The 20,295-nt window shown below is 36.0% G+C and overlaps 2 protein-coding genes across 4 annotated transcripts in view; one reads left to right on the top strand and one right to left on the bottom strand.

Moving 5' to 3' along the window:
• LOC142351790 (protein cornichon homolog 1-like) overlaps positions 1-20,295 on the bottom strand; it is a 460,935-nt gene that overhangs the window by 149,638 nt on the left and 291,002 nt on the right. The window lies entirely within an intron of this gene.
• The window catches only part of LOC142351789 (putative ATP-dependent RNA helicase DDX46), a 513,331-nt gene that overhangs the window by 476,834 nt on the left and 16,202 nt on the right, over positions 1-20,295 (top strand). For all 3 annotated transcript variants that reach the window (XM_075403960.1, XM_075403958.1, XM_075403957.1), the window contains exons 11-14: positions 12,636-12,811; positions 13,543-13,664; positions 14,032-14,193; positions 14,571-14,735. In XM_075403960.1, the coding sequence (XP_075260075.1) occupies positions 12,636-12,811; positions 13,543-13,664; positions 14,032-14,193; positions 14,571-14,735 (625 nt within the window). The remainder of the gene's footprint in view (positions 1-12,635; positions 12,812-13,542; positions 13,665-14,031; positions 14,194-14,570; positions 14,736-20,295) is intronic.

Here is a 20,295-nt window from a genome sequence, read left to right as displayed (position 1 = left end):
TCAGGATCTAATTCTCCTTAGATCTATCAAAAGACAGCCTATATTAAATTTATTGAGTTGCTGATAAGTCTCTGAGTCTTTCTAGACTCAAAGGCAACCATGGTACACCTGGGGAGTGACTTGTTCCTTTATTAAATATTTAGCCAAAATGGGTTTGCTGAATGATAGACAAAAACGAGTTTGTAATCAGTCAGGATCCAAGTCTCTTCTTGGATCTATCAAAAGTCAGCCTAGATTATATTTTACTGTTGCTGCTAATTATCTGGGATTCTGAGTATCTCTCGAGCAATTTTGAAACAGCTGAATTGTTATATTTAATTTCATAAAAGATTGTACTCAGTACAAGTACAAATTTTTTTGCGACTGTAATCAGTCAGGATCTTAGTCTGCTCGGATCTATCAAAAGGCAGCATATATTAAGTTTGTTGAGTTGCTGATGAGTTGTTTTTCAAGAATCAATTGCAACCATGGTACACCTGGGGAGTGACTTGTCCCTTATTAAATATTTAGCCGAAATGGTTTGCTGAATGACAGGCAAAAACGAGGCTGTAATCAGTCAGGATCTAAGTCTCTTCTTGGATCTACGAGAAGTCAGCCTAGAATATATTTTAGTGTTGCTGCTAATTTTATGGGATTCTGAGTATCTCGGAAGCATTTTTGGAACACCTAAATGGTTGTATTTTCATAATACGTAGTCCAAACATTAGTTCAGTACAAATTTTTTTGCGGCTGTAATTAGTCAGGATCTAAGTCTGCTTAGATCTATCAAAAGACAGCCTATATTATATTCATTGAGTTGCCGGTAAGCTCCTGAGGCTTTTCTTGACTCAAAGGCACCTTGGTACACCTAGCGAATGACTTGCTCCGTTACTAAATTTTCAGCCGAAATGGGTTTGCTCAGTGACAGACAAAAACAAGGCTTTAATCAGTCAGTTTCAAAATTGCTGCTTGGATCTATCAAATGTCTGTGTATATAATATTTTTATGTTGCTCCTATTTGTATGAGTTTCATAGTATCTCACAAGCAATTTTGAATCACTTGAAGAGCTGATTTTGGTTTTCATAAAACATAGCCCAAACATTATCGCAGCACGAACCTATTTGCGGCTGTAATCAGTCAGGATCTAAGTCTGCTTAGATCTATGAAAAGACAGCCTATGTAATATTTACTGAGTTGCAGGTGAGTTCCTGAGTTTTTTCTAGACTCAAAGGCAGCCTTGGTATACCTAGCGAATAAATTGCTCTTTTATTAATTATCTAGCCGAAATGGGTTTGCTGAATGATAGACAAAAACGAGTCTGGAATCAGTCAGGATCTAAGTCTCTTCTGGGATCTATCAAAAGTCAGCCTATATTATATTTTACGGTTACTGCTAATTATCTGGGATTATGAGTATCTCTTGAGCAATTTTGAAACAGTTGAATTGTTATATTTAATTTCATAAAAGATTGTACTCAGTACAAACTTTTTTGCGGCTGTAATCAGTCAGGGTCTTAGTCTGCTCAGATCTATCAAAAGACAGCCTATGTTAAATTTTTTGAGCTGCTGATGAGTTTCGAGTTTTTCTCGACTCAAAGGCAACCTTGGTACACCTGGGGAGTGACTTGTTCCTTTATTAAATATTTAGCCGAAATGGGTTTGCTAAATGATAGGCAAAAACGAGGCTCTAATCAGTCAGGATCAAGTCTCTTCTTGGATCTATGAAAAGTCAGCCTGAATTGTTATATTTGATTTCATAAAACATAGTCCAAACATTAGTTCAGTAAAAACTTTTTTGCGGCTGTAATCAGTCAGGATCTAAGTCTGCTTAGATCTATCAAAAGACAGCCTATATTATATTCATTGAGTTGCCGGTAAGCTCCTGAGGCTTTTCTTGACTCAAAGGCACCTTGGTACACCTAGCGAATGACTTGCTCCGTTATTAAATTTTCAGCCGAAATGGGTTTGCTCAGTGACAGACAAAAACAAGGCTTTAATCAGTCAGTTTCAAAATTGCTGCTTGGATCTATCAAATGTCTGTGTATATAATATTTTTATGTTGCTCCTATTTGTATGAGTTTCATAGTATCTCACAAGCAATTTTGAATCACTTGAAGAGCTGATTTTGGTTTTCATAAAACATAGCCCAAACATTATCGCAGCACGAACCTATTTGCGGCTGTAATCAGTCAGGATCTAAGTCTGCTTAGATCTATGAAAAGACAGCCTATGTAATATTTACTGAGTTGCAGGTGAGTTCCTGAGTTTTTTCTAGACTCAAAGGCAGCCTTGGTATACCTAGCGAATAAATTGCTCTTTTATTAATTATCTAGCCGAAATGGGTTTGCTGAATGATAGACAAAAACGAGTCTGGAATCAGTCAGGATCTAAGTGTCTTCTGGGATCTATCAAAAGTCAGCCTATATTATATTTTACGGTTACTGCTAATTATCTGGGATTATGAGTATCTCTCGAGCAATTTTGAAACAGCTGAATTGTTATATTTAATTTCATAAAAGATTGTACTCAGTACAAACTTTTTTGCGGCTGTAATCAGTCAGGGTCTTATTCTGCTCAGATCTATCAAAAGACAGCCTATGTTAATTTTTTTGAGCTGCTGATGAGTTTCGAGTTTTTCTCGACTCAAAGGCAACCTTGGTACACCTGGGGAGTGACTTGTTCCTTTATTAAATATTTAGCCGAAATGGGTTTGCTAAATGATAGGCAAAAACGAGGCTCTAATCAGTCAGGATCAAGTCTCTTCTTGGATCTATGAAAAGTCAGCCTGAATTGTTATATTTGTTTTCATAAAACATAGTCCAAACATTAGTTCAGTAAAAACTTTTTTGCGGCTGTAATCAGTCAGGATCTAAGTCTGCTTAGATCTATCAAAAAAGACAGCCTATATTATATTTATTGAGTTGCCGGTAAGTTCCTGAGTTTTTCTAGACTCAAAGGCAACCTTGGTACACCTGGGGATTGACTTGTCCCTTTATTAATTGTTTAGCCGAAATGGGTTTGTTGAATGATAGACAAAACGAGGCTGTAATCAGTCAGGATCTAAGTCTCTTGTTGGATCTATCAGAAGTCAGCCTAGATTATATTTAGTGTTGCTGCTAATTTTACGGGATTCTGAGTATCTCGCAAGCAATTTTGAAACACCTAAATTGTTGTATTTTCATAATACATAGTCCAAACATTAGTTCAGTACAAACTTTTTTGCGGCTGTAATCTGTCAGGATCTAAGTCTGCTTAGATCTATCAAAAGACAACCTATATTATATTCATTGAGATGCCGGTAAACTCCTGAGGTTTTTCTTGACTCAAAGGCTCCTTGGTACACCAAGCGAATGACTTGCTCCTTTATTGAATTTTCAGCCGAAATGGGTTTGCTCATCGACAGACAAAAACAAGACTTTAATCAGTCAGTTTTTAAATTGCTGCTTGGATCTATCAAATGTCTGTGTAATTAATATTTTAATGGTCCTCCTATTTGTATGAGTTTCATAGTATCTCACAAGCAATTTTGAATCACTTGAAGAGCTGATTTTTGTTTTCATAAAACATAGCCCAAACATTATCGCAGCACGAACCTATTTGCGGCTGTAATCAGTCAGGATCTAAGTCTGCTTAGATCTATCAAAAGACTGCCTATGTAATATTTACTGAGTTGCCGGTAAGTTCCTGAGTTTTTTCTAGACTCAAAGGCAACCTTGATACACCTGGGGAGTGACTTGTTCCTTTATTAAATATTTAGCCGAAATGGGTTTGCTAAATGATAGGCAAAAACGAGGCTGTAATCAGTCAGGATCAAGTCTCTTCTTGGATCTATGAAAAGTCAGCCTCAATTGTTATATTTGATTTCATAAAACATAGTCCAAACATTAGTTCAGTAAAAACTTTTTTGCGGCTGTAATCAGTCAGGATCTAAGTCTGCTTAGATCTATCAAAAGACAGCCTATATTATATTCATTGAGTTGCCGGTAAGCTCCTGAGGCTTTTCTTGACTCAAAGGCACCTTGGTAGACCTGGGGAGTGACTTGTTCCTTTATTAAATATTTAACCAAAATATGTTTGCTGAATGATAGGCAAAAACGAGGCTGTAATCAGTCAGGATCTAAGTCTCTTCTTGGATCTATCAGAAGTCAGCCTAGATTATATTTTAGTGTTGCTGCTAATTTTATGGGATTCTGAGTATCTCGCAATCATTTTTGGAACACCTAAACGGTTGTATTTTCATAAAACATAGTCCAAACATTAGTTCAGTACAAAATTTTTTGCGGCTCTAATCAGTCAGGATCTAAGTCTACTTAGATCTATCAAAAGACAGCCTATATTATATTTATTAAGTTGCCGGTAAGTTCCTGAGTTTTTCTCGACTCTAAGGCAACCTTGGTACACCTGGGGAGTGACTTGTTCCGTTATTAAATATTTAGCCGAAATGGGTTTGCTAAATGATAGGCAAAAACGAGGCTGTAATCAGTCAGGATCAAGTCTCTTCTTGGATCTATAAAAAGTCAGCCTGAATTGTTATATTTGTTTTCATAAAACATAGTCCAAACAATAGTTCAGTACAAAATTTTTTGCGGCTCTAATCAGTCAGGATCTAAGTCTGCTTAGATCTATCAAAAGACAGCCTATATTATATTTATTGAGTTGGCGGTAAGTTCCTGAGTTTTTCTCGACTCTAAGGCAACCTTGGTACACCTGGGGATTGACTTGTCCCTTTATTGTTTAGCCGAAATGGGTTAGTTGAATGATAGACAAAACGAGGCTGTAATCAGTCAGGATCTAAGTCTCTTCTTGGATCTATCAGAAGTCAGCCTAGATTATATTTAGTTGTGCTGCTATTTTTATGGGATTCTGAGTATCTCGCAAGCAATTTTGAAACACCTAAATTGTTGTATTTTCATAATACATAGTCCAAACATTAGTTCAGTACAAAATTTTTTGCGGCTCTAATCAGTCAGGATCTAAGTCTACTTAGATCTATCAAAAGACAGCCTATATTATATTTATTAAGTTGCCGTTAAGTTCCTGAGTTTTTCTCGACTCTAAGGCAACCTTGGTACACCTGGGGAGTGACTTGTTCCTTTATTAAATATTTAGCCGAAATGGGTTTGCTAAATGATAGGCAAAAACGAGGCTGTAATCAGTCAGGATCAAGTCTCTTCTTGGATCTATGAAAAGTCAGCCTGAATTGTTATATTTGTTTTCATAAAACATAGTCCAAACATTAGTTCAGTACAAAATTTTTTGCGGCTCTAATCAGTCAGGATCTAATTCTGCTTAGATCTATCAAAAGACAGCCTATATTATTTTTATTGAGTTGCCGGTAGGTTCCTGAGTTTTTCTCGACTCTAAGGCAACCTTGGTACACCTGGGGATTGACTTGTCCCTTCATTGTTTAGCCGAAATGGGTTAGTTGAATGATAGACAAAACGAGGCTGTAATCAGTCAGGATCTAAGTCTCTTCTTGGATCTATCAGTAGTCAGCCTAGATTATATTTAGTTGTGCTGCTGTTTTTATGGGATTCTGAGTATCTCGCAAGCAGTTTTGAAACACCTAAATTGTTGTATTTTCATAATACATAGTCCAAACATTAGTTCAGTACAAAATTTTTTGCGGCTGTAATCAGTCAGGATCTAAGTCTGCTTAGATCTATCAAAAGACAACCTATATTATATTCATTGAGTTGCCGGTAAACTCGAGAGGTTTTTCTTGACTCAAAGGCACCTTGGTACACCGAGCGAATGACTTGCTCCTTTATTGAATTTTCAGCCGAAATGGGTTTGCTCAGTGACAGACAAAAACAAGACTTTAATCAGTCAGTTTCTAAATTGCTGCTTGGATCTATCAAATGTCTGTGTAAATAATATTTTAATGTTGCTCCTATTTGTATGAGTTTCATACTATCTCACAAGCAATTTTGAATCACTTGAAGAGCTGATTTTTGTTTTCATAAAACATAGCCCAAACATTATCGCAGCACGAACCTATTTGCGGCTTTAATCAGTCAGGATCTGATTCTGCTTAGATCTATCAAAAGACAGCCTATATTAAATTTATTGAGTTGCTGATAAGTTTCTGAGTTTTTTTAGACTCAAAGGCAACCTTGATACACCTAGCGAATGACTTGCTCCTTTATTAAATATTTAGCCGAAATGGGTTTGCTCAGTGATAGACAAAAACGAGGCTTTAATCAGTCAGTATCTAATTGTCTGCGTGGATCTATCAAATGTCTGTGTGTATAATATTTTACTGTAGCTCTTAATTTTGTGGGTTTCTGAGTATCTCACAAGCAATTTTGAATCACCTGAAGAGCTGAAATTTGTTTTCATAAATTATAGCCCAAACATTTTTCAGCAGGAACCTATTTGCGGCTGCAATCAGTCGGGATCTAAGTCTGCTTAGATCTATCGAAAGACAGCCTACATTAAGTTTATTGAGTTGCTGATGAGTTGTTTTTCAAGAATCAAATGCAACCATGGTACACCTGGGGAGTGACCTGTTCCTTTATTAAATATTTAGCCGAAATGGGTTTGTTGAATGATAGGCAAAAACGAGGCTGTAATCAGTCAGGATCAAGTCTTTTCTTGGATCTATGAAAAGTCAGCCTGAATTGTTATATTTGTTTTCATAAAACATAGTCCAAACATTAGTTCAGTACAAACAGTTTTGCGGTGGTAATCAGTCAGGATCTAAGTCTGCTTAGATCTATCAAAAGACAGCCTATATTAAATTTATTGAGTTGCTGATAAGTTTCTTGAGTTTTTCTCTACTCAAAGGCAACCTTGGTACACCTGGGGAGTGACCTGTTGCTTTTTTAAATATTTAGCTGCAATGGGTTTGCTGAATGATAGACAAAAACGAGGCTGTAATCAGGCAGGATCAAGTCTTCTTGGATCTATGAAAGTCAGCCTATTTGTTTTGCTGTTGCTGCTAGTTTTATGGGATTCTGGGTGTCTGGCAAGCAATTTTGAAGTGGCAGCTGAAGTGTTATAATTGTTTTCATAAAACTTAGTCCAACCATTAGTTCAGTACAAACATTTTTGCGGTGGTAATCAGTCAGGATCTGATTCTGCTTAGATCTATCAAAAGACAGCCTATATTAAATTTATTGAGTTGCTGATAAGTTTCTGAGTTTTTTTAGACTCAAAGGCAACCATGGTAAACCTGGGGAATGACTTTTTCCTTTATTAAATATTTAGCCAAAATGGGTTTGCTGAATGATAGACAAAAACGAGGCTGTAATCAGTCAGGATCAAGTCTCTTCTTGGATCTATGAAAAGTCAGCCTGAATTGTTATATTTGTTTTAATAAAACATAGTCCAAACATTAGTTCCGTACAAACATTTTTGCGGCGGTAATCTGTCAGGATCTAAGTCTGCTTAGATCTATCAAAAGACAGCCTATATTAATTTTATTGAGTTGCTGGTAAGTTTCTTGAATTTTTCTCTACTCAAAGGCAACCTTGGTACACCTGGGGAGTGACTTGTTCCTTTATTAAATATTTAGCCGAAATGGTTTGCTGAATGATAGGCAAAAACGAGGCTGTAATCAGTCAGGATCTAAGTCTCTTCTTGGATCTATCAGAAGTCAGCCTAGATTATATTTTAGTGTTGCTGCTAATTTTATGGGATTCTGAGTATCTCGCAATCATTTTTGGAACACCTAAACGGTTGTATTTTCATAATACGTAGTCCAAACATTAGTTCAGTACAAACTTTTTTGCGGCTGTAATTAGTCAGGATCTAAGTCTGCTTAGATCTATAAAAAGACAGCCTATATTATATTCATTGAGTTGCCGGTAAGCTCCTGAGGTTTTTCTTGACTCAAAGGCACCTTGGTACACCTAGCGAATGACTTGCTCCTTTATTAAATTTTCAGCCGAAATGGGTTTGCTCAGTGACAGACAAAAACAAGGCTTTAATCAGTCAGTTTCAAAATTGCTGCTTGGATCTATCAAATGTCTGTATATATAATATTTTTATGTTGCTCCTATTTGTATGAGTTTCATAGTATCTCACAAGCAATTTTGAATCACTTGAAGAGCTGATTTTTGTTTTCATAAAACATAGCCCAAACATTATCGCAGCACGAACCTATTTGCGGCTGTAATCAGTCAGGATCTAAGTCTGCTTAGATCTATGAAAAGACAGCCTATGTAATATTTACTGAGTTGCAGGTGAGTTCCTGAGTTTTTTCTAGACTCAAAGGCAGCCTTGGTATACCTAGCGAATAAATTGCTCTTTTATTAATTATCTAGCCGAAATGGGTTTGCTGAATGATAGACAAAAACGAGTCTGGAATCAGTCAGGATCTAAGTGTCTTCTGGGATCTATCAAAAGTCAGCCTATATTATATTTTACTGTTACTGCTAATTATCTGGGATTATGAGTATCTCTCGAGCAATTTTGAAACAGCTGAATTGTTATATTTAATTTCATAAAAGATTGTACTCAGTACAAACTTTTTTGCGGCTGTAATCAGTCAGGATCTTAGTCTGCTCAGATCTATCAAAAGACAGTCTATGTTAAATTTTTTGAGCTGCTGATGAGTTTCGAGTTTTTCTAGACTCAAAGGCAACCTTGGTAGACCTGGGGAGTGACTTGTTCCTTTATTAATTATTTAACCAAAATATGTTTGCTGAATGATAGACAAAAGCGAGGCTGTAATCAGTCAGAATCTAAGTCTCTTCTTGGATCTATCAAAAGTCAGCCTAGGTTATATTTTACTGTTGCTGCTAATTTTCTGGCATTCTGATTATCTCGCAAGCAATTTTTGAAACAGCTGAATTGTTATATTTGTTTTCATAAAACATAGTCCAAACATTAGTTCAGTACAATTTTTTTTGGCGGTTTTCAGTCAGGATCTAAGTCTGCTTAGACCTATCAAAAGACAGCCTATATTAAATTTATTGAGTTGCTGATAAATTTCTAAGTTTTTCTCGACTCAAAGGCAACCTTGGTACACCTGGGGAGTGACTTGTTCCTTTATTAAATTTTTAGCCGAAATGGGTTTGCTAAATGATAGGCAAAAACGAGGCTGTAATCAGTCACGATCAAGTCTCTTCTTGGATCTATGAAAAGTCAGCCTGAATTGTTATTTTTGTTTTCATAAAACAGTCCAAACATTAGTTCAGTACAAACTTTTTTGCGGCTGTAATCAGTCAGGATCTAAGTCTGCTTAGATCTATCAAAAGACAGCCTATATTATATTTATTGAGTTGCCGGTAAATTCCCGAGTTTTTCTAGACTCAAAGGCAACCTTGGTACACCTGGGGATTGACTTGTCCCTTTATTAATTGTTTAGCCGAAATGGGTTTGTTGAATGATAGACAAAACGAGGCTGTAATCAGTCAGGGTCTAAGTCTCTTGTTGGATCTATCAGAAGTCAGCCTAGATTATATTTAGTGTTGCTGCTAATTTTATGGGATCCTGAGTATCTCGCAAGCAATTTTGAAACACCTAAATTGTTGTGTTTTCATAATACATAGTCCAAACATTAGTTCAGTACAAAATTTTTTGCGGCTGTAATCAGTCAGGATCTAAGTCTGCTTAGATCTATCAAAAGACAACCTATATTATATTCATTGAGTTGCCGGTAAACTCCTGAGGTTTTTCTTGACTCAAAGGCACCTTGGTACACCAAGCGAATGACTTGCTCCTTTATTGAATTTTCAGCCGAAATGGGTTTGCTCAGTGACAGACAAAAACAAGACTTTAATCAGTCAGTTTCTAAATTGCTGCTTGGATCTATCAAATGTCTGTGTAAATGATATTTTAATGTTCCTCCTATTTGTATGAGTTTCATAGTATCTCACAAGCAATTTTGAATCACTTGATGAGCTGATTTTTGTTTTCATAAAACATAGCGCAAACATTATCGCAGCACGAACCTATTTGCGGCTTTAATCAGTCAGGATCTAAGTCTGCTTAGATCTATCAAAAGACTGCCTATGTAATATTTACTGAGTTGCCGGTAAGTTCCTGAGTTTTTTCTACTCAAAGGCAATCTTGATACACATGGGGAGTGACTTGTTCCTTTATTAAATATTTAGCCGAAATGGGTTTGCTAAATGATAGGCAAAAACGAGGCTGTAATCAGTCAGGATCAAGTCTCTTCTTGGATCTATGAAAAGTCAGCCTGAATTGTTATATTTGTTTTCAAAAAACATAGTCCAAACATTAGTTCAGTACAAAATTTTTTGCGGCTGTAATCAGTCAGGATCTAAGTCTGCTTAGATCTATCAAAAGACAACCTATATTATATTCATTGAGTTGCCGGTAAACTCCTGAGGTTTGTCTTGACTCAGAGGCACCTTGGTACACCAAGCGAATGACTTGCTCCTTTATTGAATTTTCAGCCGAAATGGGTTTGCTCAGTGACAGTTAAAAACAAGACTTTAATCAGTCAGTTTCTAAATTGCTGCTTGGATCTATCAAATGTCTGTGTAAATAATATTTTAATGTTCCTCCTATTTGTATGAGTTTCATAGTATCTCACAAGCAATTTTGAATCACTTGAAGAGCTGATTTTTGTTTTCATAAAACATAGCGCAAACATTATCGCAGCACGAACCTATTTGCGGCTTTAATCAGTCAGGATCTAAGTCTGCTTAGATCTATCAAAAGACTGCCTATGTAATATTTACTGAGTTGCCGGTAAGTTCCTGAGTTTTTTCTAATCAATGGCAATCTTGATACACCTGGGGAGTGACTTGTTCCTTTATTAAATATTTAGCCGAAATGGGTTTGCTAAATGATAGGCAAAAACGAGGCTGTAATCAGTCAGGATCAAGTCTCTTCTTGGATCTATGAAAAGTCAGCCTGAATTGTTATATTTGTTTTCATAAAACATAGTCCAAACATTAGTTCAGTACAAAATTTTTTGCGGCTGTAATCAGTCAGGATCTAAGTCTGCTTAGATCTATCAAAAGACAACCTATATTATATTCATCGAGTTGCCGGTAAACTCCTGAGGTTTTTCTTGACTCAAAGGCACCTTGGTACACCAAGCGAATGACTTGCTCCTTTATTGAATTTTCAGCCGAAATGGGTTTGCTCAGTGACAGACAAAAACAAGACTTTAATCAGTCAGTTTCTAAATTGCTGCTTGGATCTATCAAATGTCTGTGTAAATAATATTTTAATGTTCCGCCTATTTGTATGAGTTTCATAGTATCTCACAAGCAATTTTGAATCACTTGAAGAGCTGATTTTTGTTTTCATAAAACATAGCGCAAACATTATCGCAGCACGATCCTATTTGCGGCTTTAATCAGTCAGGATCTAAGTCTGCTTAGATCTATCAAAAGACTGCCTATGTAATATTTACTGAGTTGCCGGTAAGTTCCTGAGTTTTTTCTACTCAAAGGCAACCTTGATACACCTGGGGAGTGACTTGTTCCTTTATTAAATATTTAGCCGAAATGGGTTTGCTAAATGATAGGCAAAAACGAGGCTGTAATCAGTCAGGATCAAGTCTCTTCTTGGATCTATGAAAAGTCAGCCTGAATTGTTATATTTGTTTTCATAAAACATAGTCCAAACATTAGTTCAGTACAAAATTTTTTGCGGCTGTAATCAGTCAGGATCTAAGTCTGCTTAGATCTATCAAAAGACAACCTATATTATATTCATTGAGTTGCCGGTAAACTCCTGAGGTTTTTCTTGACTCAAAGGCACCTTGGTACACCAAGCGAATGACTTGCTCCTTTATTGAATTTTCAGCCGAAATGGGTTTGCTCAATGACAGACAAAAACAAGACTTTAATCAGTCAGTTTTTAAATTGCCGCTTGGATCTATCAAATGTCTGTTTAAATAATATTTTAATGTTGCTCTTATTTGTATGAGTTTCATACTATCTCACAAGCAATTTTGAATCACTTGAAGAGCTGATTTTTGTTTTCATAAAACATAGCCCAAACATTATCGCAGCACGAACCTATTTGCGGCTTTAATCAGTCAGGATCTAAGTCTGCTTAGATCTATCGAAAGACAGCCTACATTATATCTTTGAGTTGCCGGTAAGTTCCTGAGTTTTTTTCTAGACTCAAAGGCAACCTTGATACACCTAGCGAATGACTTGCTCCTTTATTAAATATTTAGCCGAAATGGGTTTGCTCAGTGATAGACAAAAACGAGGCTTTAATCAGCTAGTATCTAATTGTCTGCTTGGATCTATCAAATGTCTGTGTATATAATATTTTACTGTTGCTCCTAATTTTATGGGTTTCTGAGTATCTCACAAGCGATTTTGAATCATCTGAAGAGCTGATATTGGTTTTCATAAGTTATAGCCCAAACACTATTCAAGCACGAACCTATTTGCGGCTGTAATCAGTTAGGATCTAAGTCTGCTTAGATCTATCAAAAGACAGCCTATAAAATATGAAAGTTTTCTTGCAGAGAAGAATGAAAGTTTTCTTGCAGAGAAGAACCGAACTGTCTGCTGTAATCAGTCTGATGGTATCCTCTGGTTTAAGTCAGCGTGAATTTTCAACTAACTAATTTTTGAAATAATTAAATGAGCTGGTAGGACATGTGATTTGAGAAGAATATCACAAATTTGAGAAGATCCGAAATTTAGCAAAGCTCGAAGTTTGTTATTGAAGTTTTTAACTTTGGCAATGAATTTAAAACACCTTAGGAACAAGTACGAAGCACCTACTCCAATTCAAGCCCAGGCATTACCAGTGATAATGAGTGGCCGGGACATGCTTGGAATTGCCCAAACTGGATGTGGAAAGACGTTAGCATTCTTGATTCCCATGTTTAGACACGTTTTGGATCAGCCCTTTCTGGAAGAAGGTGATGGGCCCATAGGTTAGTGAACTTGTAACTTTCAGATAAGAATTCGATAAGCCTTTGGAATGTTAACAACGATAATGTAGTTAACTAATCACAGTCTTCTTATGCAATTTCTTGTCTGACCGACTCGTCGTTTCGAGTATTTTTTAGCTTTTGGCTACCTGATTTTGTGTAGTTATTGGCATTAGTTAAAAATAAAAAGTTCACAGAAGTAGCTTCGTACCCGATCTCAAAAAGAAACAGAAAATACGCCTTTTTGTGTGGCTATAGCCTTGAGTGCCTGTCGTCTTTTGAGAGCAATTCGTTCGGTGTCAGTGGCTTATGTTTGCAATTGTGGTTATAAACCAACAAATGCAGGCGCTTTCCCCATCATAACCCTCCAATAAAAATATAGCTCACTGTGATAGAATTTGGTGCCAATTCACCGTGCTGGTGTGAATTGTACCAGCCTCACTATGTTGGCAGAACTGTTGAATTTTGATTTCTTCCATTCTTCAATTACAAAGTAATTTAAAATTAAATGTACAATGTTTGAGCAGCATTCCGGTCTTGATATGCGAAAATTGTTCTTCAGACGCTTCATCTTTTCGTCTCTATCTGAATTTTTCAATTTTCGGATTCGTGCTATGTTGACTTCTACTCTGACTGCCCGCTCCTGGGTCAGAAAATACAAGGTAGAGCTAGCTATAAGGAGAAATCCAGTCTTTAACAATTTAGATCCAAAATTTCAAATTATTTTGCTGCAGCCGTGTTGATGACACCCACACGGGAGTTGGCTCTGCAGACGTTCAAAGAGTGCAAGAAGTTCACAAAGCCATTGGGAATAAGAGTGGTGTGTGTGTATGGAGGAACCGGTATTAGTGAACAGGTTAGTGTTGGAACAAAATTTTATCCCTCAAATAGGTCCTAATCTTGGTAGTGTGTGAACGAAATAATCACGCAGGAGTTAGTTAGATCTTTAGAATGCTATATTGGTAATAACGTGGAAAGACATGGAAAAATACACGTTGTTTCGATTTTAAGATTGTTACCCTCATTGTTTGAGTAGCCATTTCCTCAGGTTTGAATCATCTATCCGTCAATTAAAATATAGTAACTGTTATTCTGCCAAGGCGTTACTTTGTTTTTTGGTCCACGGGCTTTGTTTATAAACGCATCCAGCATGCGCACCGAATAGCTGTTCAGGTCTTTCGAATACTCTTTTTCGTTTTGTTGATTTGAGTGGCTTTGTTTAGATAGCAGAGTTGAAGGTTGGGTGTGAGATCATAGTGTGTACTCCTGGTAGGATGATAGACATGTTGGCAGCCAACAGTGGTAGAGTCACCAATCTCCGAAGATGCACATACTGTGTATTAGATGAAGCTGACCGCATGTTCGACATGGGATTCGAACCACAGGCTAGTACCTCACTAACTGAATATGTCACTCCTCTCCACTTCTACAATTCTGTCTTCTTTTTAGTTTGGGAACAGCTCGTTAGTTTAAAGCAATAATTGAAGCATTGATCTAAAAAAGAGCACAATTCCGGCGTTCGATATTCCTAGAACAAATTTTGCAGCAATAGATTTGCGAAAACTTTTTTTCACAGCGTTAATATTTTCAATGAACCTGTGTTACCCAAATTGTTTTGGCCTGATAAGGGCACGCAAAGACTAACAAGAGGTGGAACTGATCATTGTAAGTAGTCTATACATGCGTAAAGTATCAAATAGACATATAGGAATAGGAAAGGAAAAGTTCCTCTTGTTGTTTTGATATCTTGATTTAATAACAGGTGATGAGAATAATGGACAATATGCGTCCCGACAGACAGACAGTGATGTTCTCTGCCACATTCCCCAGACAAATGGAGACACTAGCCAGAAGGATCCTGGACAACCCGATTGAGATCACGGTCGGCGGGCGATCTGTAGTTTGCCCCGATGTTGAACAGAACGTTGTAAGTTAATGCCTCGCTACTATGATAGATATCAACACGTCACTCTGTATGAAATGAGAGTTGTGTCACTGAAACAAGTTTTGTGAAGAGCTGATGAACCTCATACCGTCTGGTTCTCGAAGTTGTCTGTGATGCTGCTGATATTTGAAACTATAGGGTAGTGGATAACCAGAAAATAAGCTGGAACTCCCCTTAACTTTTTGCGCGTGTTCCTAGTTTTACACGGTCTCTCCTAAAAGTCTTAATTAAACCAGCTAGTTTGAGGGATGTAAATATTGTTAATCCCAAATATCGAAAAAGTTTTCCAATTATTAATTTTGAGCAGATAAGTTAGGTTATACTCCTTAATAATACAAATGCTAAAAAAACTCTATTAATAGCCGCCTCAGCTTCTCAGCCGGCTATTGTAGCGCTCCTAATTTTTTTTTACAATTCAAAGAATCTGAATTGTATTGGGGCGCTGTCTTTTTTAAGGTCAAATTGGAGTGGTGATTTTGGTCACGCCGAAACAGGAAGTGGATCGAAAAAGCGAGTGGTTTTGCGGCGTGAAAATTTTTTGCACTAATTTTAAAGTAGAGTGAGAAAATGGTGTTTGAACAAAAATTCGCTTTCTCGCTAGTGGTTTTTTGTTCAGATGTGGCAATTTTACTTTGGTTTTTAGTGCTTTTTAATAGCCGCGAAGCGATGGCGGCTATTATTGGGGACATCGTGGTTTTTTTACAATTCAAAGAATTTGAATTGTATTGCGGCGCTCTTTTTTTTAAGATCTGTTCACACATTTTCATGATTTTTGAAGTCAAATTGGAGCAGTGATTTTGGTCACGCCGAAACACGAAATGGAGCGAAAAAGCGAGTTGTTTTGCGGTGTGAAATTTTTTCGTTCTAATTTTAAAGTAGTGAGAATACGGTGTTTCAACAAAAATTCGCTTTCTCGCTATTGGTTTTTTGTTCAGATGTGGCAATTTCACTCTGATTTTTACTGTTTTTCGATTTTTTGGATCGAATTTTTTCTAATGCGTTTTCCCTATCCATTGATAGTTCATTCTAGGCCTAATTTTTTGTTCGAACCAATTTTCTTTTCTCGCTGGTGCTTTTTTGTTCGCATGCGGCATTTTGACATTTTGTTTTTTTATCGGTTTTTTAGAAATAGTTTTCTCAAACCACTCATAGTCCGTTCGAGGTCTAGATTTTTTTTTAGTCAATGAAAATTCTTTGAATTGTACGTCAGGACTTGACCTGGTATGTTTTTTTAATTCGTCGTCTCAATCGATGATTCAAACTTTAAATACTTTTTTCAAATAAACATATACTGACCAAATCTTTTGCAGATTAATAGTTCACATAGCCCATACCGTTGGTCCTAGACCAAAAATGCCGGGAAAATGAAATAGGCAATTGTAAAGAAAACTTCACTCTTCTGGAGGAGCTAATAACGTTGAGATTGTTTGTTCCTTTTTTGTCTACTTGTTACCTAGTCCTGCTATTGAGAGGTCATGAATAACATTCATCAATGGTTATCAGAGGAGGCGCAGTTGATTATATCTCTTTCTTATGGAAAATTATATGGTCTTAACGGTTTCCACGCCGTTTTCTCGCAAAATTTAACAGATTTTCAATTTTTCGTCTATTCTCCATTGTTTTTGTAGACGTGTACGACATATTCTGGATAATGACATTTCTCAATTTCTTCATGTAGAGGTATGAAGTAGCATAAGAGTATATAAAAATTTCAATTGATATCTACTCTTTTTCATTATCTAAATTTTTGTTTTCAAAAGTTATAATTGTAATTCTTAGCTTTGCCGTTTTCGTTTTTGTCTATTTGTTACCGAGTCTTAAGGACTGTCTCCATGTGTTTTCTCTCGAAGTAAAAACTATTATGTTAAGTTCTGTTTTTTTTCGACTGTCGCTGAATTTAAAAGAGTATTTCCGAAGAAATGAAAAATTTTTTTTCATTAATATCAGCGTCAACATTTCCAGGCGGCTATTATAGCGCTCCTAATTTTTTTTACTTCGTCTAAAAGATTTTTGTTTTGTCTTACCCTGACTTCTTGGAATTGACTTTTTCAATCGCTTCAGTGACTTCTACTGCTTTGCAGTAAAAATTTGTGTACGTCTGCTTTTAGGTCAATTGCGTGACTTACCTCACACAAAAAAAATTGACTTCTGAAATCGCTTAATGAACTTTATTTTCTATGAGCATTTACTAGTTAAAGATCAAAAGTATTCATCCAAGTAGTGCCAAACGTATATGCCCTAATTCTTTATTATTAGTCTTGTGTTTGATTGCGAAAATTTATGGTAATAAAATTGACAGTCCGAATATAAACCCAAAAGTCTGGTGGTCTGTTAAACGACTGGTGGTCGATATGTCTATCTTATTTCTTTAGTTGTTTCAATTCATAGAAGGCCACAAGAGTCTCGCGGCTATTTTCCGGCAATCTGCCGGCTATGTTTCAACTTTTTGGATCAGATTTTTTTCTAATTAGTTTTCCTAGTGCATTCATAGTTCATTCTAGGCCTAGTTTTTTTGTTAGAATCAAATTTAATTTTCTCGCTAGTGGTTTTTTGTTCTCGCTGACGGATTTGGTTTTTAGTTGGAAGAAACGGAATGGGTAAAATCTAGGATATAAAGTCGCTGTTATAATTGAGAGATATACTAGTCTCTTGTTAGTTGCACGGTTCAGTAAAACTGCTGAGAAGGAATTATCTGAAGTAATTGGCATTCCTCTTCAAAGGGTGAGGCTGGCATCCCCTCGTAAACCACCTGGCTTAAACTCAAAATTATAAGTTAAGTATTTGAATTATAATACAGTCAGAAGTCTAAAAAAGTAACACTGAATTCCGAATCATGTCAAGGAGTATACAAATGATGTTAGTCCGGCAGTGTAAATATTTACAATTTACAGATTACTTTAACACTACAAGAGAAAATTAAGTGAATTGCATTTTTGTGGCATCCCAACAACAACCCAACAACAGTAAGTTTGGTTAATATTTCCAAATTTAAAGTCACGCCGTGTTGAACAAGTAACCTTCCACAAACAAGGGTTCAAATTAAAAACTGAGTTTGAGAAGTTTTTAAGCAGCTTGGGGATTTTTTTTGCTTGTTTGATTTTAATTTCACTGGGTATTTCATTCCAATCTAGTATTGCCAATCTTTTAAATGACTTCTGCGTTTTTCTGGAAATAAATTTCAGGTTCCAGAACAATTTCTTGCTGTAGGACGCATGAAGACTCCAAATGACTAATTGACATCCAGTTGGTGGTATAAACGCGGGTCGTAACTGTTTTCTTATTTTCCAAACAATTGTAATCTTTTTCGCAAAAATAGTTTAATGGAGAGTAGGTTCCGACTCCGTTTGTTGGCATTTTGTTCTCACTTGGCCTTGCTTTCGTCAATGGATGTACCAAAAGTTAAAATAACAGTATCGGTAGCATATTGTATAAGTTTAGTTTCTTTGTCAACTCGTGTTGCCATATCATTAATATACAGATTCAATGAAAGCGGACCAAGTACTGTTGCTTGTGACACACCTCTAAGAAGCGTTAGTTCATTTGATGAGCAGTCTTGTAAGATAACACAGATTGGCGACTGCTTGTGAGGGAACTTCTTATTAGATTTTTTGAGCTTTCATCAAAACCTAAGTTGTCGAACTTGATTTTCAAAATTTTGTAATTGATTGAATCAAAAGCTTTTGAAAGATCAAGGAAAGCGGCTGTGATAAAATTGCTTTTGTGAGTTCTGCTTTTGATGAATTCTGTGCAAAATAGTAGGGAATCGATTGTTGAGTATTTTCTAAAACCATATATATTTTTACACAGTAAGCTGTTGTCGTGAAAGTACTGACAAATTTGATTCCTCAAGATGGTTTCAATAATATTAGATAGGCACGGGGTGATAAGGGTTGGGCGGCGGTTTTTAGGTTCTTCAGAGTCATTTTTCTTGTATAGCGGAACATGTGCTTGTTTAAGTTCATTGGGAAAGCAAAATATTCTGATTCAATAGTTACAAGAAAATTAAGATGAACATTTACAGAACATGAGTCTTCAATAGCCCATGTTGGAATCGTGTGGTGGTCCGATTGGTTTATTTCTTCCCAGTCGTTTAATTGAATCATGAGTCTTTTTCTGTTGCAAAGCAAAATCTAAAGTTTTTTTGGTTTAGAATTGCACGTGTATGATATGTGTAAGTGAAATTGGGGGCCATGAAACTTTCCAAGTGTAGAAACGATAGTTAAGTAGTTTAGCAATTTTTTTGTCTGCGTTACTTAATCACCACTAAAATTTTGGTTTCATTTTTCAGAGTTATCTCATTTATCAGCAGCCACTTTTTCCTGTCATTTTCTGCTGTTTAAGTAAGATTTCTATGAAATCTATTGAAATCGTTGTAGTTAAAAATACTGAATTTGTTTTTTAGTTCGAAGAACGTTTTTTATTCTTTATCATTCAAAAATCTATCTCGATCGACCATCAATTTTCTTGATTTGCTTGTAATCCATTTGTCTAAACGTAAAAATTTTTGTCATTTCTAATAAAACCTTAAAATTTTGATGTGAAACTTGTAGCATGGAATCTCAGCTGCTCTGAACGTCCTTTTTTGCCTGTTCTGTTCTAGGCAGTGTTTAAAATTAGATACATTATAGTTCTGTTTATCGTAAAATGCGTTCTGAACTGGAATCTTTTCTACAAGAAGCCCTAACATACCTAAAATATCAAAGTGATCACTTTTTTCAATGCTATCACAAATTACATTGTCGTTTATAAGTGAGCAGTCAGTGATAATGTAATCAATAAGGCTTTCGGTATTGTTCGCTCGGTTTCAACGATTAGGAATGGTTTTGTTCTTGACATGCAAGTAATTACTGAAGTATTACGGAAGTATTACTGTTTCGAGCTTAGATGTTTCCAACTTGTCTAAGTATTTAATGTTATAATCACCCAAAAGTATTATTTTTTCTTTTTTAGTAATTGCATTATCAATATTATTTGCTATTTTGTTCAAAAAAGCATCGCTGTTTTGTTTTTTGGGATTGTAGTTAACATTCAATAAAACAGACGCCTAAGTTGGTAGTTTCAGTGATACCCATAAACTCTCAAATTTATCCGTGAAAAGATTCAAATCATCGTAAAATTTTGGAGAAAAAATCTTCGGTACAGCATCATAACTTCGCCGCCTTTTTGGCACGGTCAGTTCTAAAACAGCAGAGTCGTTCTTTGTCAGGAGTGAAAAGATTTGTATCAATATTTTCACAGAGTCAGGTTTCTGTGAAATAAAAAATGCAGTTTGGTCCTAGATCGTGTACTAATGTGCGCAGTTGTTCTTTATTGCCGAGAATGCTTTGTACATCAGGGGGATAAATTTCAAATTTCGACTCTTCTCTGATTTATCCTGATAGAATCATTTTATGTTAGAACAGGTCCTGGGTTAATTTCTATGTCACTGGCCCTTAAAAGCTGTGTTAAGCTAATAAAAAGATGAAGAAGAATAACAAACAAAACCTATATTTAGTAACCTTGTTTGTGGAAGGTACCTTAAAGCTTTGTCAAGGCCTGTGAT

Source organism: Convolutriloba macropyga, chromosome 13 (genome assembly GCF_964194025.1).
Source record: "Convolutriloba macropyga chromosome 13, txConMacr16.3, whole genome shotgun sequence".
NCBI classification, from domain to species: Eukaryota; Metazoa; Xenacoelomorpha; order Acoela; family Convolutidae; genus Convolutriloba; species Convolutriloba macropyga.
This window is presented reverse-complemented; position numbering and strand designations above follow the sequence as displayed.